The sequence below is a fragment of the Mastacembelus armatus genome, chromosome 20 (genome assembly GCF_900324485.2).
Source record: "Mastacembelus armatus chromosome 20, fMasArm1.2, whole genome shotgun sequence".
NCBI lineage: Eukaryota > Metazoa > Chordata > Actinopteri > Synbranchiformes > Mastacembelidae > Mastacembelus > Mastacembelus armatus.
The window spans coordinates 9,213,626-9,236,910 of NC_046652.1; the positions used below are offsets into that span (position 1 = coordinate 9,213,626).

Consider the following 23,285-nt stretch of genomic DNA (forward strand, 5'->3'; position numbering starts at 1 on the left):
GACCTATTGGGTTAAACTCTATTGTAAAATATTTTCCCACATGGTTTGCAGGGTGCATGCCCTTTTAAATTAAATATTTATACAAAATTTTAATAGGAATTATATACAGTATAAATACAAATATAGTGTCCAAATCACATGATCCATTGGCTTGTATGCAGGGCATGTAGGAAAATATTTTAGAAAAGACTTTAACTGAATAGGTCACATTGCTTAGACACAATTGAAATGATTTGTATATATACTGTATATTATATTTTTATTAAAAATATGCAAAGAACTAATATCCAAAATAAAGAAGTAGGCATGATGCAGGACATGTATGTTTTATTATATAGTTTAAGCCAATGTCACACATGACTTTGAAACTATTGACATAAATAAGATGTATCCTTTAAAATTATTATTAAATATGCAATTCCCTGATATTCAATATAAAGGAGTGCGCATTCAGAAGTCCATATTAAACATATTGCAAACGATTTTCAACAGAATCAGAATCAGAATCAGAATTAGCTTTATTGCCAAGTGTGTGTGCACACACACACAAGGAATTTCTTTAGGTACAGGGGGGGTACTCCAGTGCAAACAGACATAAATACAAATGGTACAAAGGATTAAACAGTAAACATAAATGTTACAGAAATGCTACAAATGCTACAAAAAACTAAAAAGAAAAATGCACAGATAATAAAAAGTAAACAAATTACAGATAACTTTATGACCAAACGAGTCCAGTGTGCTTACAAAAGGTGCAATCTGAAAAACAGAATGTAAGGGGAACTAATTGGTGTGCAAAGAGCAAAAAGTTGCCAGTGTTATAGTGCAGGTGGTAGAAGGGAATGGTGGAGAGCTATGAGTTTAAGAGTTGGATGGCCTGAGGGAAGGTAAGTCACATAACCCTGAAAAAAATGTACAATATTTCTAATAAAAAATTTAGCAAAAATTAATATTTTAATGGTTACTGTTAAAAAAAACATTCCTGATTTATATGTAAAGTAACTGATAAATGCACGGATAATATAGGTGTTGTTTATTGAAAGCCCATCTTCACCATGGTTAAACACCAAAGGGTGTGTCTCCACATAAACATAAATTAAGTTTAAAGTAATTTCAACTACAGTAACCATATAAAAAACAAATAAAGAAGAAAACAAGCATATCAATTATAAAATAAATACATGATAAAGTGTCTACTTACTTTGTAAGTATAAACTAGTGGTTAAATGATTTCATGTCTGAACTTAGTTATCTCTAAACATGATACAAAACTCAGAACATTAAAAAAATCATTGTCTATATGATTTTTGTTTCTTATTGGTTATTTTCTCTATTCTTACAGAGCAACTGAGTCAATTTGTTCCTGTATGTCCTGTTTAGGAAGAAATACATTACAGGATCCAGTACACCGCTGACACAAGTAAGCGCAGATGTGATCCGATTGACCCTCCCCAGTGATTCAGTCATATGGTCATCTCTGTGACTTATGTAGATTACCCGGCACACATAGTAGGGTACAAATGCAAGAAAAAAGTTCATCATAATAAGGATAATAATTTTAATGGCTTTGTCTTTTGCTGGACTTGCTTCTCGCTGTTGGACTGTCCTTAGTTTCAAAAGAATCAGTACATAGGAAACCACTGTGGTGGTGAAAGGAATAAAAAAAGCCACAATAGTAGAAACCAAAGCTTTGGAAGATGATTTTTCTAAGTACAAGTGGTTGCAGTTGCTAGTTGAGTTGGCCACATTTTTAGAAAAAATTATAGGAACTGTAGACACAATAATTGTCAGCCAAAGTATGCCAACAGCTACCTGTGCATATTTAACCTTCCTAACTGTCTGTGATTTTATAGGTAGAACCACAGCCAAAAATCTGTCCAGACTGATGAAACTCATCAAGTATAGGCTGCAGTACATGTTTAGGTAAAAGAGGAAGCCTGATAGTTTGCAGAGGATGTCTCCAAAGGGCCAGTAGTTGTCAAACAGATGGTAAATCATACGCATGGGTAATATGAGAATATAAGAAAGGTCTGCCACAGAAAGGTGCCTCAGGAAGAGCTTTGACGGAGATGTTATTTTCTGGTTAAAGAAGGCCCACAGTGCCAAGGCATTCCCAGGCACTGCAATGATGAAAATCAGGATGTAAAATGTAGAAAAGATTATGTTCTCCTGAAGGATTTCAATGCCATCGAAGCCGCCTCCGTCCTTAGAAGTGTTCATATCTGATGTGTAAGGTCAGCCTGTTGCATCACATAACAGACACAAATAAATTGTTAATTCCTGATAGCCTGCTGTGAAATTGTTTTTTAATTAGTCACCAAATGCTGCATTGGTGTATCATAACAAAACTAACAATGTGCATGGTTTCAATGTGACAAAAAGATGACTTATCAGCCACCATTCAAAATCATGTGCAAAGGAGGCTTCTTTGAAACAGGAAGTATCCTAGAATATTTATTAGTGAGAAAGACACTATAAAAATAATAACTAAAAACAAACTACTTTCAATAAATACAACAGAAGAGAAAGATATGGTCACTTTTCTTGTTGCTCAGTCATGTAAGACAAATAACATAAAAACTAACTGCATTTACAGTATGAACTGTGCTTATGTGTTTGTATAGAATTCTATTTGAATAAAATAATGAAATATGTGTTTCCCATCTTTTATGGAAAATTAAAAAGTGGTAGTTATAGTTCACCTTAATTTTATATGATAAACTGCAAAATCCACCATGCAATGCATTTGGTTGAGGCATCACTAAACTTTACCAGTGCAATTCAACATACAGACACTAACCCTAATCCCCACGTTAGTGTTTTTAGGATTTCATTTCATAGAAGAAACAAATTTTCTAAGTGTCTAAATGTTTCTATTGGCTTGTATGCAGGCCATGTGGTAAACTATTTTAGAAAAGACAACTAAATAGGTCACACTGCTTGGACACTGTTGAAAATATTTGGATTTATAGCCTACTGTATATTATTTATTTTTTATTTAATTTTTTAATATTATTCTTATTAAAAATATGCAAAGAACTAATACAAAATAAGAAGTAAATTGTCTTATAGGTTGTTTGTTATTATGCTTTAATTTACATAATAAAGGTACATAACTTTGATTTTTAACTCAACATCAGTAGTCTTTAGTAATTCATGTAATTCAAAGTATTTTAGAAACAAATTTATGTGGCAAAATGTCAATAAGTATTAATCATGTTCTTACCTGTTCTAGTTGAAAAGCAGTAGTGAAGTGAGTAGTTCTTTGGAACATGCCACATTTATATTTATAGGCACACACACGGACGCGCGCGCATACCCACACACCCACACACACACATGGCTAGACATTTATAGTCATGTCTCACTAAAGCTGTGTAGACACTCACTGACACTATGCATTCTCTTGACTTCTATCCTAATCTTAGCCATCACAACTAAATGCCTAACTTCAATCATTACTGTAACCCTACCCTAAACCTAACCCTAAATCCAAATCTTAACCCTTCAAAAATTGTCTGAAAAACTGAGTACTGGTCAAAAGGTTCTGTCAGAAAATTATGCTCAAAATGGTCCTCAGAAATATAGAAGCGCAAACAGGAACTAAATAGGAAATCAGAAAAGAAGACCATTGTAGTTCAGTTCCTTATAAGCATGCAATTCTTTATTTTTGCTACACAAACACAGTTTTGTCTTTACCACACTGCTCCATTATAGTATGATTTAAAGCTTTACAAAAGGAGAGAAAAACAAATATTTACAAACTCTATCTGTGCCAACATCATTCTTTTGCACCACTCTCCTAATGTAACAGAAAGGCATGCATACATGTAAACTTTGGTATGTTAACAAAACTACTTATTTTATTAGTAGAAGTTTCTATATACATGTGGTAGAACTATCCATCACTTTGTTTTTAGTACAGTTTACATGTTGACCACAATACATGTTAACTTAACAAACTGAGACCAGCAGTTTAAACACTGAGGTCAACACTTCCCCTAAATCTTGTGACTGCATTAGGCCTGGAGTGTGTCACCATATGATAACTTTGGCAAAGAGGCACGTGAAATTAAATATCAGTTCATATAAAATGAAAATGGGTATTTCTTATTGGGGAAAAATGAGAAAATACAGAAGCTAATCATGAGTTCAAATGTCTGTATACACTATGTGTACATTCATAAAAGGCATTTACAAGGGCTGTGTTGAATGTCTGGAAACATAAAAAATATAGATTAAATATACTATTGTTATTTAATCTCTCGTTTGAAAAAATGCAATGTTTACATGGTGTTTTGAATTGTACATTAACTCTATATTCATAATTATATCAAGAAAAATAGATATTACACCATTAGAACCTTCCACTTCAACTATAAAACAGTAAAACTAAATAGTTTATAGTTCCCTTATAAACTATTTTTACATTTGATACACCTTTGAGGGAGAATCAAAAACCAACAATGTATAGTTAAAAATTTCAAATGACAAAGGCGATAAAAACACTTCTATGAGAATGCCAATGTCAAACAAAACATGAATTAGGGGAGTGCATCACTTAATACTTTAACAAAAACTTTCAGAAACAGAAAAAACAACAAACCATAACAATATAAAATATAAAATATAAACATGGCCAAGACTAACGGCTATGTGGTAAAGCCAGAGGGGCGATAATGGGGCTAAGTAGTGTCCTTAGCTGCAGTGGCTGTTGGGATGCAGGATTTGCCGCTGCTGCCGTTGTGCGACCTGTAGCTGGTGAAGCTGGGGGTGTGTATGGTGCGGATGGTCTTTCCACCTGGGCCCAAAGGTGTGGGCGAAAGAGGGGAGGGGGTGGAAGAGGAGGATGAGGAGGAGGAGAATGAAGAGGAGGAGGAGTGCACTCGACCATTCTGGGTCTGTGAGGAGAACGAGAGAGCTTTACCTGTGTGCTGTGAGGTTGTGGGAAGTTTGAGGGATCCGTTAGACAGGGAGGGGATGTGGGAAGAGTTTAGGGAACTGGAACGAGAAGTGTGAGAGGAGAGCATGGAGGACTTTGTCACAGAGGTGCCAGAGGAAGTGTTATTTGGATTAATAGCATCTGAGTTTTGCGCAGACTGGGAGCTGCTTTTAGTAGGGCTAGGATAAAAAGCAGGGATTTTAGAGATGGGAATAGTAGGGGAAGTAGTTTTATGATCCCCTCCCACTCTTTTAGCACTTCCGTTAGCCTGCAAACAGAGATGCCAGAACAAATACTGGTTGTCAAAATAGAAACCTGGTCAAATAATAGATAAAAAGGCAAAGCAATGTTAAATAAAACTACAAGTTATACACACAGAAACACATTATGACTGCCCAGACATTAATTTTACTAAGACACAACTAAAAGATAACAAAAACATATATACAGAAGCTCTGTTTTTTTTTTTACTAGATTACATTAAAAGTGAAACAATGAACTAAGAGACATGTTACCAAGAAACAGAATGCCGCAAAGGTTAGACAGTGCGATGGTAGACAGGAGGGGCATCTCTACAGGCTGCCTGTGTGTTAGAGGAGTTGTTAGATTTTGTGGGACTGTGGAGGATATTTCAGAAGGCAAAGATGCACAGGTTGGCTGAACAGAATTAGATAACAGGGTTAGGAGTTTGAAGAGTGAAAGCAGACAGGGAAAATGTGGGCCAGGTTTCCACTGAAACTGATGTTGCAAGATAGTGAGTTGTGCTGAGGTTTTCAGGGAAATGTATTACACCGTGAGGTTAAGAAGCTATTCAGTAATGTTGGGTTTGAGCAGGGGTGCACTGTGAGAAGGGAGCATAACCACAAATCAGTTAGGTGTGTACAGTATTTTAACATAGCCACAAGCATCTTGGGATTTGACAACACTGTTTAGGAGCTCAGCTGTGATGGGAACTGGAGATGCGATGACAACTCAGATGACAGGATATGATTCCTTTGGAAATTTTCCCTTTTTTTTTTTGTTTAGTCACCAACACAGTGAAAACCATGACCAGTGTGGACATGCAGAAGCATACAGGGATGTTATGGGGTAACAGTCAATAGTCAAACATGCCTTCTTTCAGAGCAGACTGGAGAGAGACATTAACAGATTCAGTCGCCACAACTGCGACTTTATTTTCATTTTATTTTTTTCAAATGTATTTTCACAGTTTTGTAGTCTTTTCTCCTCTAATTATACATGCCTCATATTTTCGTTCCCTATATGTTTATTTCTTCTAGCGTCTGGTAAGCCCCTACAGTAAAACTACCTGTCGGAACTGCCTTTGAGCGTCCTGCAGTTTTTGCTGTTTTCCTGCTTTGTCAGTGGTACCCGGTGACTGCCTGGACTTCGCAGACAAAGGGATGGGCATCCGACTAGTAGGGGAAGCGACACTGGTGTTCTGCAAGGGGATCCAAACGAAAACAAAACAAGAAATAAAACAAAAGAAAGAAAAAAACACACCATATAGGAAGTATGAAAAATCAAAGCACTAAAGGGTAAAAAAACCTCTTTTTTCATCACCTCAGGAGTCAACACCAGTGAAAGATCATGCACCCCGTGAGACCATAAACCTTAATGTCAATATACATAGTACATGCAGTTAAGAATAAGAAAGTAATTAGAGCGTAATCATCATGAGATTGTCTTATGAGGAGTGTGTCACTTGCTGAAAACCTCAGAGTTTTAGCAGTGAGCTGAAGGAGAAAGATGGTAGCCAGGAACCCAACAAAATGCCACCCCCAATCATGTCACCATGATTTCACATAAGGAGAAAGCCATGGGGGACATTTCCATAATTTCCAAGCATCTGTGGATTAATAATTTGGACATTTAATTGGTTAAGGTAGGGTTGAAGGTAGATTGAAAGCTGAAATAGAAGGACCCAAAGCCTCTTGGAGCAACAAGATCTAGTTAGAGACCTGTTGTGCGATGCTGGGGGCACTAGGGGCAGTGGTGGTGGAGGTGGTGGTGGTAGTTTTTGTAGTAGGAATGACTACAGGGCGAGGAAGGAGCTTTGGTTTAGTCTTCTTCTGCAACAAATTTGTGCGGGGTACCTTAGGCCCTGACCCTCTGGAGGTGGGCAGAGAGGAAGACCTTTTTAGCCCCACTCCTTCTGTGCTTTTCGCATTCCCATCTTTAGCCTCCTCTGTAGAGACCGGCTCTTCAAGGGAATGTGGTCCCATCTCACTAATAGTTGTCTCCAGCTGTTTGATCGTCTGCTCTAGGCTGTCCAGTGTCTTGTAGGTGTTCTTCCGGATTTCATCTGTCCTGCAGAGAGAGTCAGAGTTCTGCTTCTTCAGTATGGGTGCACCTGTTGTGTTGGGGGTGTCCACTAAGGATTTTGAGCGGGCAATCTCAAATCTCTTTGCTTCTTTGTGCTGCCTTATAGTACCATCTGATTCCTCCTCGTCTTCATACACAACAACCTGCAGAGTCTTCTTGCCTGACTTGTTGCCCGTGCGTATCGCCTGTGTCAATGCAGCCAGCTGTTTTTTAGGGAACTTAAACTTGAACTTCTTCTTACCATCCTGCTTGGCATCTCCATTAGACTCTAAGTTTATCCCGCTGTCTGTTAATTCAGATATTGAAGATGAAGATGAGGATGATAAACTGGCATGATCACCAGTGACCTGTGAAGAGTTGACCTTTTTGCCATCTACCATCTCAGTCCCTCCAGCTTTCACTTGCAGCCCACCACCCCTCTCTGTGTCCGACTCCTCACTTTCTTCCTCAATGCGCTCTTCTGCTAGCATCCTCTCCAGTTCTTCCTCACATTCAAAGATAGTGGACAGGCGTTTGTAAGCTGAACGGATGTCCATGGGCTCATCAAAAATGATGATGACGGGTTTCTTGTTAAAGCCATTATCCTGTGGCACAGTGGAACCTGCTGTGGCGTTCCCTCTGTTCGCAGCACTACCTACAGTAACTGTCTGGACACTTCCCTTTTTTGCATTGACCAGTTCCTGGTACTCACCACAAGACAGGGCTTGGACCTTGGTGTTGGTTATCATAAATGCTATGTTGTCTGGAGGTGGAGGTGCCTCCTCTCCAGGTAAGTCAGGACTAAGACTAGCCCCCTCATCACCCTCCTCACAATTAGCTTTAGATAGAGCACTGTCCTCACTAGACGCCTTTGTTGGTGGCACAATATAACTTTTAGGAAGCTCTCTTACAGTGCTAGTTATTTTGTTTGCCATAGGTTCAGGTTTAATACTCTTATTGGAAGACGCATGCTCCTGGATGATTTTATTTTTCTTTTCAGAGTTAATTTTGATTTTTCCCTTTTCCATTTCTGCACTGGTCTTCAGTGACTCTGACCGTTTAATTTGCTTCTTTGGCAGTTTGAAACCATTCAGTCCCACAGGCTTAGGTGATATAGGTGGAGGTGTTATTGGTGGGGGTGATTTGGGTGATGGAGACTGTAGATGCTGCTGCTGCTGCTGCTGCTGGATTTCCTGGTTTGGAGAATTGTCATTAAGATTGACATTTGACACCTGTGTTGGTGGTTGTATGGGCTCTCGGTTTTCAGGGGTTTCCGCTGTTCCTGATGGGGATGGATGATCTTTGGGAATCTGGCCAGTCACATAGTATATAACCTGTAATTGTGAAATGATAAAAAAGTGTGGTTATTAATTTAAAAACTTTAAAAACATATATATTTATATATAGATATGGTCAATATCTATCTACATACCCCTTGGCTCTGCCGAACAGTAGTGTTCCCATTTTCATCTGTATCTGGATCTTTATCGTCGTGATTGGGCTCTGAGCTCTGCTAGGACAATGTGTGAGGGAATAATATTACTGTGCAACTGGTGTCTCAGGTTATTGTGGATTAACTGCGAATTCATACACACGATTGCAGTAGCATCCATGGTGTCAACAGTGCAGTGGGAAATTAATTTCTACAGATGAATTTCAGTTTCAGACCATATTATATATTACTTTTAATGAAATAAATGCAGTATATCAAAATGTATACTGGACAAATCTGTTTTTAAAAGCTGCTTTAGTTTGATCAGCTACATTTGAAGTTATTCTTGGCTATATGGTGGCTTGCTGGTCAAACACAAGGTACTCCTGATACTATGTAAAAGTCATGAACTAATGTATAATAATAATATAATAATATTCTGTGAGATAAATTGGACTTATGTCTCCAAAATGCAATCTTCAGTGCTTTAATTTTTTAGTCAAATTCGTTGCACTTGAACATACCTCTCCTCGTTGTCACATTGACAACACTATATGAATCAATTTATTGTTTAACCTAAATTAAAAATAAATAAATAAAGTATTGTGCTTGTTAGGTACGTTTAAAGCTGGAAAAGCAAACTTAGGTATAGTAGTGAAAAGACAAAAGGAAACAGGACAGTAATTCCTCAGAAAGGTGTAAGTGAGAGAAAGAGCATGCAAAGTGGCCAGACTGACCTCTAATGAACCAAGTCTGCAAAAACAGATTGTGTCTGCAAAGTGAGCTTTAACTACATTGTTTTCCTCATTTATCAATCATTTATGAAATATTTGTTCTGGTGATTTTGTATAAGGACGTCATTAAAGAAAGACATGAGACATTTCAATTGCCTGTAAAATACAGTGCCAAGGTTTTTATTGATTTGGGAAAAAAAGACAAGCGATAATTAAATCAATGGCAAAACACATCATCTGGTTCAGACACAAAAGACATGGTATCTTTTCAGAGGCATCGTTTTTCTGCAGACTTAATCCTGAAAATGTTCAAGCTGTGATATTCAGCAGAATCACAACAGGGAGGGAAAATGAGCCAGCAAGGAAAGGAACTTTTTTGAGGCAGCTGTTACAGGTTGAGCTAAAGCGAGGATGTGAAAGTTGTTGAAGGGTTAAGACAAAGCCATCGATTCTATCAGACAGTTGGCAGAGGCAGGCTGTTAGTTGGGAAGCTGCACGGCGACGTACATTTTACCTTTTTCTCTTTGAGGGGCAATAAGTCCCCAGGTCTTAATTCTCTGATTTGTGGTTCAATTCGATTGGTGGGCTCTACCAAATTTTTGACCCCTAAATCCTTAACTGTGCACTTCTGGAAAACCTAAAGGAGGAGAAAATGGGGCCATGGATTTTGGGGAAATAAGCAGGTTGAGCATCTTGACCATTGCCATAGCTAGAAAAAGCTACATCTGACCCCCCCAAATCATATTACAAACCAGGCAGCTATCGGTGGTTATCCTTTGCTACTTCTGAGAAAGTCAACACCAACAGGGGAGGGCAACCCAGTCCCACAAAGCAGCATAGTGAAACACAGGACATGCTAATAAACCCCTTAATTGTGTGTTTCAGGGAGTGTTTGTAGAAGTGACTGAATGTACATATGCATCTAACCTGGAGCTCTGCCATGATCTTGTCTCCTTCATCCTCCTCTTCTCTGGTAACAGAAGCAGTAACTGGAGGAGGGGTGGCAGGCTTCGGCTTTATCTCTGGTGGAACCTTTGTAGACTTGGGTTGGGGAGTGGAAGGTAGAACTTCCTCTTCACCCTCCTGTAAGAGAGGATGTGAAAGAAATAATTCCGTCATTGTTTTTTTTTTATACAGCAAGTGTATTCAAAGGTTAAGGTAACTGTAGGGTCAGATTCAAAAATGAGCTGGAAGTTAGACGCGAAGGTATCACTCTGATGTATATTTGCTGAGTATGCAGCAAGAGCTGAGTCTTAGCTTCAACTATCAGAAAGAAAAAGTCAAAAACACCTCCCCCTGTAAAACTACAAGTGATACTTTGTTTATGTTTGTGTGCAAATAATATACTTTAGGTCTACTTTTTAGGTTTTTTTTTTATTTCATGTTTTTTTATTAATTTACTGAGTTGTTAAAGTTGCAACTATTTTATAGACATGCATACTCAATATTGCTGTTGTTTACAATAAGCACGATTGTGTTTACCAAAGCCATTAAAGGTAAACCTTCTGAACCGAATCCTTGCAACCTTGAGTTGTGCTTTTGTCCTTACTTGTTTTCATGACAATACAGAGTAGACATTTCTTCACCTTTTCTTTTTAAAGACTCAACAGTGAGCTCATAGGCTGCAGCTGCTGTTTGACCACGTTTGACAGGACAATCGCCTACAAAACTGACCTGAGCTGCGAAGGACTCCTTCCTGCTGGTGTACACCACTTCACCAGAGCGTGTGGTGGTCATTCCTGAGCTTGAGATGGGGAAGGTTTTTCTTGGAGGTGGTGGTGGTGGGGACTTGCAGGACTTGTCAGACCCCTGCTTGGTAACACTGTCAGTGGGTGCTGTTTTGGTGGCAGTCTTGGAGGATCTCTCCAGTACCGGTTTGGCTGGTTTCTCCATAGGCTTAGGGAGCTTGTCAGGCCCCTTCATGGCTGGTTTGTCTGCCTGGGGCTCAGACTGAGGCTCTTCTGTCATATAGATCAATTAAATTATTCAGGACGACATGAGTTCACATATAGATCAAAAAGTAGAAAAATGTGTCCATGTTCATGTCTTTATGTAACATTTATGCTAGACCTGTACCTGAAGGTGACTCCACAACATTACAGATGTTAGCTTGTTCTGCATTGGCAGCAGACAGCAGTGCTGGGTTCTCTTCTACTTCTAGAGAAGGAATGCCCCTCATCATGTTAACCTGGGCCTCTTGAAGGATCTTCTCAAACTGTTTTCCATCATAATGACCCATGTTTTGCCTCCTCTCTTCCCACTCCTTCTCTGCTGCCTAAAGGTTGCAGAGAAGAACAAAGAAAGATATAGAAAATAACAAACAGGCTTTTTGATTTTGGAGGAAGCAGAGTGAGGGTGTGTTATTCTTAAGACAACAAATAAGATCTACAGAAATGTAAAGAGATATTTAGGGGAAATACGTTGTTTTGAAATTTACAGAATGCTAATGTGTTAAAATGAGTGTCAGCACAGCTTTACTATGGTTAAAAAAAAAAGCAGGATCATTTGACCATGGGTGGGTGTGGAAATGTACCTCTATGGACATGGCTCTGTTTTTGCTCTTGTCCTGACTGCTCTGCAGCTCCTCTATGACAAGGTCCTGATTGCAGGTGCTGTTGCCATTATTCACTGGGTTCCCATGTGCCTTCTTATGACAGGTGGGACTTGGTTGATCAGTGGCACCCCCTTTGGGAGACTCCCTGCCTTGACTCTTGCTTAGTTTGGGACTGGGAACCTGAGTGGGGTTAGGGGTGAGTGGGGGACTGGGCTGAGCAGTCAAGGCTGCAGACTGCTGGGACTGTTGGATGTGGACTGGTGAGCTCTGGACATGATGTATGACCACTGGGGAGGAAGGCATCATCTCTGATCTGATTGTGGAGCTTTGGGGTTCTAGTGGAGTTGAGGTGGATCCAGTGTGGACTGTTAGTGGTGGAGCTTCTGCAGGGGCCTCTGATGAGAGGCTGTTATCCACTGAGACTTTAGAACAAGGATCAGGTCCTTTCTGAGGACCCTCAGTAGCACATCTGTAGACAGGAGGGAAAGAGTATGTGATACAAACCATGTGGGAAATACTGGTTAAAAAACCTACATGCTTATTACAATGGGTCAGTCTTTTATACATTACACTAATGTTGTTTTAAAACAATAGCTTACATTGACCGAAATCAATTTTACTTGGTTGTTTGTACAATAGCAAGGCTTTGTTGATTTCTTATCACAATTAAAAATACATAACAATATATAATAAATTTGACAAATAATAGTAATTAATGCTGAAAAACAAAAAAATAAAACAAATAAATAAATAAAACAAGAGGGCCATGGACGAAAAGAGAGAGAGAGAGAGAGAGAGAGAGAGAGAGAGAGAAGTCTCTCCCATCAGAGTGAACTTGGTATTTGTAAAATTTTGAAATGGAAATGCGGTGCTGCAGTGTTCACCAAATTATTACTCATCGGTTCAGTGAAGGCGATGGAAGTAAATGAAGCTAGACACCATACTCTTCTGTCCACAGAGAATGACCACTGTGATGGGATGAAGGCTGACTTGCCATTATAATCAAATAGTACAGTCACCCTTATCGCCGATGCCTGTGAGTAGCCCTGCAGAGTGCTTTTTGTTTTCATCTTCAATTCTCTCTCTGTCTTGGAACCCATACTTAGCAACCTCCTCACATGTTACACCTACTTTAGCTCCTTTGACATTTTTTTCTGTTATCTTTCTTCTACCTTCTCAGATTGCTGAGTGTGTCAGTCAGGCTCTTGACCCTTTTCAGCATGCTGTCCAGTTTATGTGGCTCCTCTTTCAAAAACTTGACAGCTTCAACTTCCACCCTAAGCACAGCCCGCATCCTGGTTTGTAGGGCTGGAAACTCTCCTGAAGAAATAAACAGAAAATATGACAAGATTTCGTAAGCATTTATTATTTTATACTATTTTAATAAACATAAATGATATAAGATTATAGCTGCCTACATCATCATTCCTATTAGTATGGAAAAGTCTTAGAATAACATTTAGATTTATTATTAATATTAATAATTGATTAATTCACATCAATGACATTTACAGGGTCACTAGCTCATAAAGGCATTGTACCAATGAAATAAGTGCATAACACTTGACTATTTTACTCTGTCTTTGTGCAATCAACATTTTATCATATGCATTAACATCAGAAAATATTCATTTGAACCATATTGCCCAGTAACATCCTAACTGTATAACTGTATAAAGTAGTTAGTCAACACTTATACAATATCAGAGAGTATGAGTACTCTTTTGTATGATACATTTTTACCAGAAAATAGTTTGGAGCAGAGAGTTAAACACACGAGTGTTACCAGTTATAAGAAAAGTATTTGTCATCTTACCTTTAAGCCCCGCAAGAGATTCCCCCACCTTCCTCAGAGTCACTGCTCCCTCTTCAACATCCTTCAGGGTCACCACTCTGTGTGTCGCCGCTGAGTCCTTCTGCAGGGAAGCTACATACTGCTCCAGCTCACTGCAGGAAAAAAAACAGTAATATGGAAAGGAAAAAAATGGCAGTTTGAGAGATGTTAGTTTTATTAAAACTGATACAATGAATGACACTTCTTCCTTCCTTCCCGATTAAATTATTATTGATATACTGACACAATGTAACATTTGATTTCCAGTTAAAATATTATTTTATGCCTGGTTTGATCTTTTTAATGTGGGAGAGGAACAGTAAAAGCAACATTCAATTTATTTACTCTTTACAAACACCAGGGGGCAGGACACAATCATTTATCTTATAAAGCAAAGGTGAGAGCAGACCTAGGAACTTGATCCATAATATACGACAAACTAATATTATATGTACTGCTGTTTTTCTGTCAAAACTGGATTGCTTAGTGTAGATTGGACTGGAACTCTTCCTAGACTTACAAATGTTTAGACAATAATAGGAGCTGTTTTGTGATAGGGCATTTTCTTACATAGAAAATATATCATGCCCCTTCACAGCCACACCAATGCTCGTAAAAACCGGCTGCTCCAAGGGGAAATGTGCCTAATGCTAACATTGGTTGCTCTGTTGGTTTGCATGAGAGGGACAAAATAGCGTTTCATTGTGGCCAGGTACCCATGAGAAACACTCTATTATAGATGTCCCCTAATGGGGATGGGAAAGGCAACAAGAACACAGTGTGTTAAATGCCCTGCTATGCCAAGGCCTGTTGATAATAGGTATGGAGATGGGAAATTACGGCTAAAACCAAAGGAAACTGATTTCCATTCTTTCAAGCCTCCCACAAACAAAAGCAGGTACAGTATGTCTCCATCTCTGTGTGTCAGAATAACAGGCAGACCTCACAGATACTCTAGTGAAGTACTTATCATCATATTCTCTCCATGCACTGTAACATACTGTTATAAACTGACACAGTATAGATTAGAGCATGTGCCTTCATTTGGAAATATTGTCTCTTTTGAGATTTAGTGGTTTTCACACCACATTCTCCCCCTGGACTTAAAACCACTCTAATAATTAATACCTATTTAAAGTATTAATTATTAGTATTATTCAAAGTGCAATCAGTCATATTTTACTGACTCACAACTTGGTAGATAAATTGGATAACACAGAGTCTAATTCACTTCTGCCTATTTATTTCCAAGTCTCCATGAACTGCTGTCAATGTATTTACTGGAGCTTATGTTCATCACTGTCTAGCAAGCCAACACTGTTTGACCTTGCCTGTAAACAGCCAAATAAAGGGGATTCAATTACTGCTCCCTGTTGGCAAAATGCTGCAAGTGAATCTAAAAAAAGAGCAGAACAGTGAATAATTACTTCACAGTTGAGTCCATTGTTCTGTGCTGCTGTCTCTAAGAGGCAGGCGCTGCTTGCTTGTATAAACCTGTGGACTGTAATTTGGAGGGTGTTGGCTTGTCAAAGAGTTTAGTGTTGAATAGCTCAGGTGAGCTGATAAAAATTAAGTCTTTTGTCGATTTCCTGTAAATGGAAACACTTTGACCAAAGTAGCGTGGGTGCGTCAGCTCTATTATTTGTCCATGGAGTTATAACTAATAATAAATGGTCAGTAATGAATGCATGTCACAGTATTTATCTATTTTAGTTCATATAAAATGCCAACAACTGGTATGGAAGTTAAGCAGTAAATTCAGCCTTACCCAAGCTGTGTAAGGACACGCTCCTCCAGTCCCAAATACTTGTGTCTGTCTTCTTCTACCAAAGCTTTCTGCCTCTGGACTGGGTCGTCCAGATGCTGCATGGCCTCTGCAAGTTTAATACTGATTTCCTGCTCTGCCCACTTCAGTTGGATCCGTAATGCTTCCTGGTTCTGGAGCTGAGGAGAAACCCAATAGGATGAGATATTGCAGGGCATGAACTAGCAAACCATAATGCAGACCTCTAAAAATATCAGTGTTTCTCACATGCAATCCTACATCTGAGCACATGCTATCATACTCTAAATGAATTAAAAAGAGAAAAGGAACTTGCCTGCAGTTGTCTCATCTGATGGAGCTGCATCCTAAGGTCAGAAACATTTTTTCTGAACTGCACGAGGTTGACTTTGAGAGGAACTGGATCCTTATCTGAAGGGGCTGCACTGCTCTTGGGAGCCAAGACTGGGGAACCACCTGGGCCAAGAAAGAACCATAAAGTCTGTTTGCAGAAAAATATTACCCATATTGTACGATGAAACAATGTGTGTAACCACCTCACTTACAATACTGATCATTACACTACAGTAGAAATTACGGCTACAAAGACAAAAGATTTTCTCCATAGAGGTAGAAGAGTCACTCTTTTCCAAACCCACTTGCAATCATCAAGTCGGATTTTAGTCTAGAAATTATTTGTGCATGTCTGCAAATACATTTTCCCTGAAAATACACTGGTCTTACTTAATGTTCCTACTGTAGTTTAGTAATGTTTAATAACTGGCCGTCTTTTTGCCTGCAAAATAAGCACAGACATACTGGCAGCTTTACTGGCTGCACCTATGAAATGTCTGTCAATTTATTTCAGCATTTCACTGTTAGAGATGAAGAAAAGGTTGAAACCATGGAAACCCAGAGAGATGATATTTGTGGTTTGCGTGGAAGTTCCTAAATGGACAACAATAATAGCGTAATACAATCACCTTTCACACACTTCATCATAAGTTTTGACTTTCATGACCTTGTGTTTTTTTCAAGGTGCATTTACACACAAATGATCGTCTTCTGACAGTTCATAAACGGTCTCAAATTTGTATTTCCTCAGAGCAGGAACTGATGACTTGGTAACACTGAAGGGTTAGTTCACTCAAATTACTAAAGAACATTTTCCCAGTTGTCTCTTGGTGTATTTAGTTTTGGTTTTGTTGTTTTTGAAATATCAGTAAGATTGGAGATCTAATATGTATGCCTGCATCCCAGTAACACAGAAGTCGGCGCAGTTTCATTCATTTCAGTACTTTCACAGTAATATTATCCTTCCACAAACAGTGTCCCCTTTAGTTTGGATAATATAAAGAACAAGGTATGAATAAAAAGTTGCTCCAAGATCACATGGAGTAACCCTGAAGCTGTTTTACTTAACAGAGAGAAACATGAGGTTGATTGAAGAAAGCAGTGTTTCTGTCCATGCATACAGCAGGCCAGAAAACGAGTCAAGTCGAAGCTCCTTTGACATATAGACTAATCTACTTGGGCAATAAAGGAATGCATGTTTTGTCTTCACAAAGCTCTGTTCACTCTGTCTTGCTTACATACTACTTGACAGCTGCCTAGACCTGAAGTACAGGTTACAATGTACACTGCTGGTTGTGTTATTGTGCCTTGGGAACAAAATGTCCATCAAAAGAAGTGCATGTTATATGGTGACAATGAAAAAGAATTGGCAGAATTGCAACAAGAAAGAAAAAAAGAAAAAGGTGTCAAGACAGTCTGACACAATCAAACAACAAACTGTAACCTTTCTGATGGTTTAAAGATTTGCTCAAGCACAACAGGACAAGCACAAGTTGCTTTGTGTTCCCTCACAAAGCAATGTATGAAATGTGTCATGACACATGAGATTAGCTCTGAAGACATGAGTGTTATGTTTTCTATCTGACACTGTTGTAGTTAGATACAGTATGTTTTTATCAAACCTAGATCTGGTCAAAATGCTGCAGAACAGAGATTGAATCGTTGAATCTTCTTGGCAGGTTTGAGAAGTAATAGTGCCTTGCTTTTAAAAAAAAGTGCTTTGAGGGGCTTGTGGTTAGCTCTACTGGCTCTCATCTCTTAACTCCTATTAAACTGGAAGTAAGGGGATAAGGATTTTAAGGAAATATGAACCAATGACGAGCAAAGAACCCTGACATTGTTTTTTCTCCCTCCAGCGCAGCTCATTGCAGACTGTTGACAGACACTGATGTGTGGGCTTGTCTGCACAAGATATTATGGTGCTAAATCTCTTGTTTAGAAAAAAAAAAAAAAAAAGTCATAAAATTGCACAAAATAGCAGTAATACTAACCTGAGCTATGTGCACTGTGGGCTGGAGATGATGTCTTAGGTGGTCTCTCGCTGCAGGCAGAGAAAATTTTATAAGCAGGATTTTCATGACAAAAAAACACTATAAATTTACAGGTTAGTATCAGGTATAAACAGATGTTTTATAGAGATCGACAAAACAGAGAGGTTAAAATGATGTTAACGATGTTATTAAAACTCATCAGTGTTCATCATAGCATAGAAGAGTACAAATTCACTTCAATCATAAACCTTAGACTGAATGTCATGCAAATGTTAACATGAGGTCTCCACTGAGAAGATCAAAATGCAGACTTGCAACACAGCCAGATTAATTATACACGGGGTCCACTTATTTAGAAAGCAAATTACTTCAAAGTCAGATTCACAGTCAAACCTATAACCTGTGTTTAATGGCCATCATAGCAGTGATACGTCATTATTCCCATCTGCCTGGAAAGTCAGGCATTTTCAATTGAAACTCCCGTCTCACCTAATGCCTCACTCTGCCCTACACTGTAATTGCTTACCTTAGAAGCTCCTTTGTGCCACTAGTGTTTGGCTCCTTTAAAAGTGCATGCTGAACAAGACCAGTCAAGCTGGCAATCTGTTGCTCCATAGCCTTCATTCGCTCTCTGCAGAAACATCAGAAAATTCTGCTTTCAGCACTGGGGCCTATTTAATTATCATAGTGGCCAATAGACCAATATTAGCTCTGAATGATAAAGGAAAAGCTATAACTGATAGTTATTCTCTATAATTACCTGACCATGAACCTTTTTATGTGGATTAGACAGCAGATATTTTTTAAATTTTTTGCAATTGTTTATTAACAAGGTCCTGGTCAAATAAATAGATTCGGAGTTACAACAGTGCAATTGCACCCGAGTCTCTCTTCACACAAAGAAAAAGTTTCCAAATGGAAGACACTAGATGAGAGACTCAAGACAAGAAAAGAACCCCTAGGCTGACACTGAGGGTGTTTAAATGTGTGTGTGTGTGTGTGTGTGTGTGTGTGTGTTTATAAAACAAGAGTGTGTCACAAGTGCAGAATTCCAAGAAAAAAGGACAATTTGAAAATTACACTGCCTTAAGCTAAACACCAGAAGGGTGAGTGAGGAACCTTACACTGGGATTGCTTGTCAAGCCTAGTGCTTCAAAAACACAACATTTGTTTTCAGACGCCATCATATATTTTGAGGAAGGATACGGGACACAAGATGACTGTGACTACAACAATGCCTAAACTTATGGTCATATTTCACATGAAAAACAAATTATGACAGCTAGAGAGCACTGAGCTAAGCGACACTGTTTATTTTTTAAGTAAAGTACAGTACTTTCCCGTTCAAATTCCTACACTCTTTCCCCATGCCCCCAGGGCATTTCTAAATGGGGGCTTTGGCCTAGCCAGGTGGTCCAGCCCGATCTGTTTGACTAATTCGGCCATTTCAAATACTTATTCAACCTGGTCAGTATTTTCTTTGGTTTTCAATGGTATGCACACAATCTCTTTCAGTGGAACCACGTTTGCCATGCTAAGTGGCAAGTCTAAAATGTCTACTCTAAATGTCCACATTCTGTTGTTACTTGGATAACTTGGACACTGTTCATTGTTACAGAGTAACAAAACTGTATATGGGTTAATGGGGTTTTCAGATACCACCCTATTTCGGTGTATATGTTGGTCTACACTCTTTAATGTAATCAACAATGAGTCTAAATTTTGACTAGAGACTGTGAAAACAACCAAACTTATGCAGACTCACGTGCATTAGTCTGCCTTAGTCAATGTGCAGATATTAATGTGCAAAACATAAGAGGGCTCTTCATATTCTTGCTTTTAGTCATGGATGATGAAACATAGTCAGATCCAGGGATTAAACATTAGAAGCTCATGGTTAGGATGAACTTGTGATGCAGAGTTAGTGCATGCTCCCATGCAAATCACCATTTTACAATCCATCTAGTCTGTTGTATGTATCAATTGGTCAACCTGGGTACTTACCGTGTCTGGTCACTGGCAGGTGGAATAGGTCCCTGGAAATGACCCGGGAGGTCTGAAATCACAGGTGATCCCATACTGTTCCGGGCCTTGGTCCCAGTCACTTCTTCTTTCCTGAAGGACTGGCGCACAGGTGAGCTTCTCTCAATAGAACCAGCATGAGGTGGAATGACATGAGGAGGTCCACTATGGATGTCAATCATTCGCACTTCAACCATCCGGTGAGGCGAGGGGGGAGGAGTCTTGGAGCCCAGAGTAGGCAGTTGACTGTTTCTGGACTTCTGTCTATACAGAGAGGGGTGATCCATAGTGTCTGTGGGGCTGGGTCCAGCATAGGAGCTTGTGGAGCGTATGGAGGCACGATGAAATCCCCCCATGCCATGTTCTGACCCATCAAGCACAGGGCTGGGGTGTGGTCCATGGGCAGCAACCATGGTCATTCGTGCCTCCTGGATCATGTATGGATCTGCATATAACCCCTCATTGCCCCTGGCTAGGCTGTGGCTCTTCCCCCCAATGTCCTCATCTGGTTTCACATCCCGTCTCTCCAAGATAGCACTTGGACAAGGTGAGATGGAGCGGGCTGGAGGATTGACATTTGATAGTCTCTCCCTTGGCATAGTAGAGCTTCCGGGTATGGATCCCTGCCGTGGGCCAAATGGGATTCTGGAGGGTGATGGGGGCATGGAGTGGGTTGTTGGGGAGAGTGCTCCCTGCACTGGATGGTGTGCTTGGGGAATCATGGGGGGCTGTCTCAGTGGATGCTGTCCGTCACGACTGGCATGCACCATATCACTGGGCATCTAGACAAGCATAAATGTATATGGACATGTTAATTTCTATCTACAAGGAATTATTACTACTGTATATATCCCCAGAAAACAACTGATTTAGTAGTACATTTTTGTTTGGATGGAAAGTCTGTAGTTTTTATGAAAAGTAGGTGATTTTTTCATCTGTAAACACGCTCTGGGAATTGCACTCTTTCTATAAAGAGGTTCAATGTTCACCTTCAGGGTTTAAATGAAGTTGGTTAATTTGCAACAAGCTCTGTCTGGCACAGTGCATTTAAACAGTCAGCTAATCGGGGCCGCTGTTCTTTAGCCCAACCATCCATAAAGAAACCTTGAAGGCTAGTGTACAATAAGCCTAATGTTTATTAACTAGAGTGCTTTTCTTGGTTAAAGAAAACATGAGCATGCGGGTTGTACAACTACAAACAATGAGGTCAAAGTTTTACAGGTACACAGTAGAAGTAATGTAGAAAGAGGTTAGGTTACTAAGGTAAGTCTGGTGTGAAGTATGAAAAGTATAACCATAAATGTGAACAATAATTTTATCAGATTTGTGCTTTACCTTTCACGTTTTTATATTGCTCTGAGAAATGCCATAATATTTTCAATCAGGAAATCAGGAATAATAAATTTTACTTAAAAAAATTTTTTAAATCTGAGCTTATAACCATCATGAACATTTGCTATTTAATACACTAGTTTTGAACCTACTGTGCAAGAGGTTATTATGTCTTTTCATTCATATCTTTATAAAGAAATAAATATGTACCTAAGTCAACTAGCACAACTCAAATATAGTATGTAAACAGTGATATAACCTGTGGATATGTCATGTGCATGTGATAACACTGTGCTGAGGAGTGTCACTTGCAGGGCTAGATCCAATCCATCTCCCTTCCTGTCAGACAAACAAGCTATTGTTCCTTCAAGGTATGACTCACGAGTTACACCTACACAAGAAGACAAGTCAAAACCTAATGCAAAGTTCTTTTAAAACTTCAGGCACAGCATTTGACACTTTCAGTGTTGCCTTTATTTATTTTTTCCCTAGTTGTGCCACAGAATAATACAATGAACGGAAGAATAAAGCAGGTGTGAATAGGTGTGTGTGTGTGTGTGGGTGTGTGTGTGTGTGTGTATACATGAGCTGGAAAACAACAACAGCCCAAAGTGTACAGTAACAAAGGGCCCAGGTTGGGCTTGTGACAACAAAGGAAAAAAGAAACTTCCTGGCAGTGAAAGCATACATAGACCATAAATACAGCAGCAACAAGTCTGACAAAGCAACGAAATGTATAATAGAAAATCTGAGAAGCACAGAGCCACTGGAAACCATCATCAAACCCTAATGACTTTCACCATTTTCACCATAATGTACCTACATACCCACATATATTCAACGAAAAGTTGCCATATTGTGCAGAATTAGTTATTTCTGGAGCACTGAATAATATCTACAGTATGATGGTGCTCTAGCTCAGCCACATAAGAACCAAAAAGCAGCCTGGACCAGAAGGAAGCACTTGTCTATCCCCAACAGATGTTTTACCTTTGGAAGACCAGCCATTCTTAACCAGTTTTGTCTGTACAACATGCATAAATCACTGCTTGGAGATAAAACAGGAGTAAAGGCTTGAAAAATAAACACACGGGCGACCAAGTCAGACAAAAGTACGGCTGTGTTGAGAACATTTGGTTTGAGTTTTACTAGTGGACTTTTTTAAAGACCTCTCTCTCTGTTTCCACTCCTCTCTTAAGCTTCCAGTAATGAGGGCGGGATGTCTGGTAGCAGCACACAAAGTTGCCTCAATCTCTTTCCATGTAAAAGATGGAGAGGTTTTCTGAACTGATTCACAAACTGCAGAGCCTCAGAGCAAAGCTAACTGTGTCAGCATCTGCAGGGCTGGCTGCATGGCTGTAAACGCTATTCCGCAAAGAACACAGTATTGTTGTTGATGAAGTAGTTCATAGAACCTTAATGCTAACAGCATTTTCTTAATGCTAACAATAAAATACAATATTCTGGCAGCCTGTGCAATTACTAACAAACTGCAAAGTCCCTTTCATAACATGAGGCAGCTCTATTTGCCCAGAAAGCTTTGATCGATAACAGAGGTAACGCAGATCCTGCTTAAAATCTGATCTGAGGTCTGACAGAAAGACACTCAATACTCCAAACAGATGTGAACCTCACCATTCCTCCCCCCTACACACACACACACACGCCCCCCCCCCCCCCCCCCCCCCACCCACCAAAAAAAAAAGTTTGAACAGGTGTACAGCTTATTTGTCCTTTTGTGTTTAGGGCCATTTTTTTCTATTGCATTATTAAAAGAGGCTGACGGAAAAAAAAAGAAGTATAAGCATTTTTTTGTGTCATTGGCATTCAAGACAACCAAAACAACAAAACTGCACTACAATCTTTACAGCTGCCAAGTATAAGAGACACTTCCTACAATGCCCATTTGTGTGCCAGTCTGTGTGTTAAGGTCTGTCAGTATAGAAAGGCCAGCTGCCATAATTCCTTTCTGTCCTGCCATTGACCAGCTTGATCTTCACACCCAGCAGTCACATCCAATCATC

General features: G+C 39.3%; 2 protein-coding genes across 21 annotated transcripts in view; both read right to left on the bottom strand.

The window, feature by feature from the left end:
• Nucleotides 1-614: 614 nt before the first annotated feature.
• Nucleotides 615-3,305, bottom strand: LOC113121650 (uracil nucleotide/cysteinyl leukotriene receptor). Its single transcript, XM_026292332.1, has 2 exons — nucleotides 3,227-3,305; nucleotides 615-2,240 (listed from the first exon to the last, which is right to left on the bottom strand). The coding sequence occupies exon 2, from the start codon at nucleotides 2,218-2,220 to the stop codon at nucleotides 1,315-1,317; it is 906 nt and encodes a 301-aa protein (XP_026148117.1). The 5' UTR covers nucleotides 2,221-2,240; nucleotides 3,227-3,305; the 3' UTR covers nucleotides 615-1,314.
• A 332-nt stretch (nucleotides 3,306-3,637) lies between these two features.
• The window catches only part of kiaa1217 (KIAA1217 ortholog), a 99,760-nt gene continuing 80,112 nt past the window's right edge, over nucleotides 3,638-23,285 (bottom strand). For 9 of the 20 annotated variants that reach the window (XM_026291846.2, XM_026291836.1, XM_026291840.1 and 6 more), the window contains 16 exons: nucleotides 19,912-20,711; nucleotides 18,434-18,538; nucleotides 17,908-17,957; nucleotides 15,900-16,039; nucleotides 15,569-15,744; nucleotides 13,783-13,913; nucleotides 13,139-13,286; nucleotides 11,946-12,435; nucleotides 11,489-11,687; nucleotides 11,087-11,373; nucleotides 10,340-10,495; nucleotides 9,927-10,049; nucleotides 8,679-8,759; nucleotides 6,904-8,580; nucleotides 6,252-6,395; nucleotides 3,638-5,210 (listed from right to left, as the gene is read on the bottom strand). In XM_026291846.2, coding sequence (XP_026147631.1) covers nucleotides 4,686-5,210; nucleotides 6,252-6,395; nucleotides 6,904-8,580; nucleotides 8,679-8,759; nucleotides 9,927-10,049; nucleotides 10,340-10,495; nucleotides 11,087-11,373; nucleotides 11,489-11,687; nucleotides 11,946-12,435; nucleotides 13,139-13,286; nucleotides 13,783-13,913; nucleotides 15,569-15,744; nucleotides 15,900-16,039; nucleotides 17,908-17,957; nucleotides 18,434-18,538; nucleotides 19,912-20,711 — 5,232 coding nt within the window. In that variant the 3' untranslated portion in view covers nucleotides 3,638-4,685. The remainder of the gene's footprint in view (nucleotides 5,211-6,251; nucleotides 6,396-6,903; nucleotides 8,581-8,678; nucleotides 8,760-9,926; nucleotides 10,050-10,339; nucleotides 10,496-11,086; nucleotides 11,374-11,488; nucleotides 11,688-11,945; nucleotides 12,436-13,138; nucleotides 13,287-13,782; nucleotides 13,914-15,568; nucleotides 15,745-15,899; nucleotides 16,040-17,907; nucleotides 17,958-18,433; nucleotides 18,539-19,911; nucleotides 20,712-23,285) is intronic. The other 11 variants (XM_026291838.1, XM_026291841.2, XM_026291845.1 and 8 more) reach the window with 10 other exon arrangements.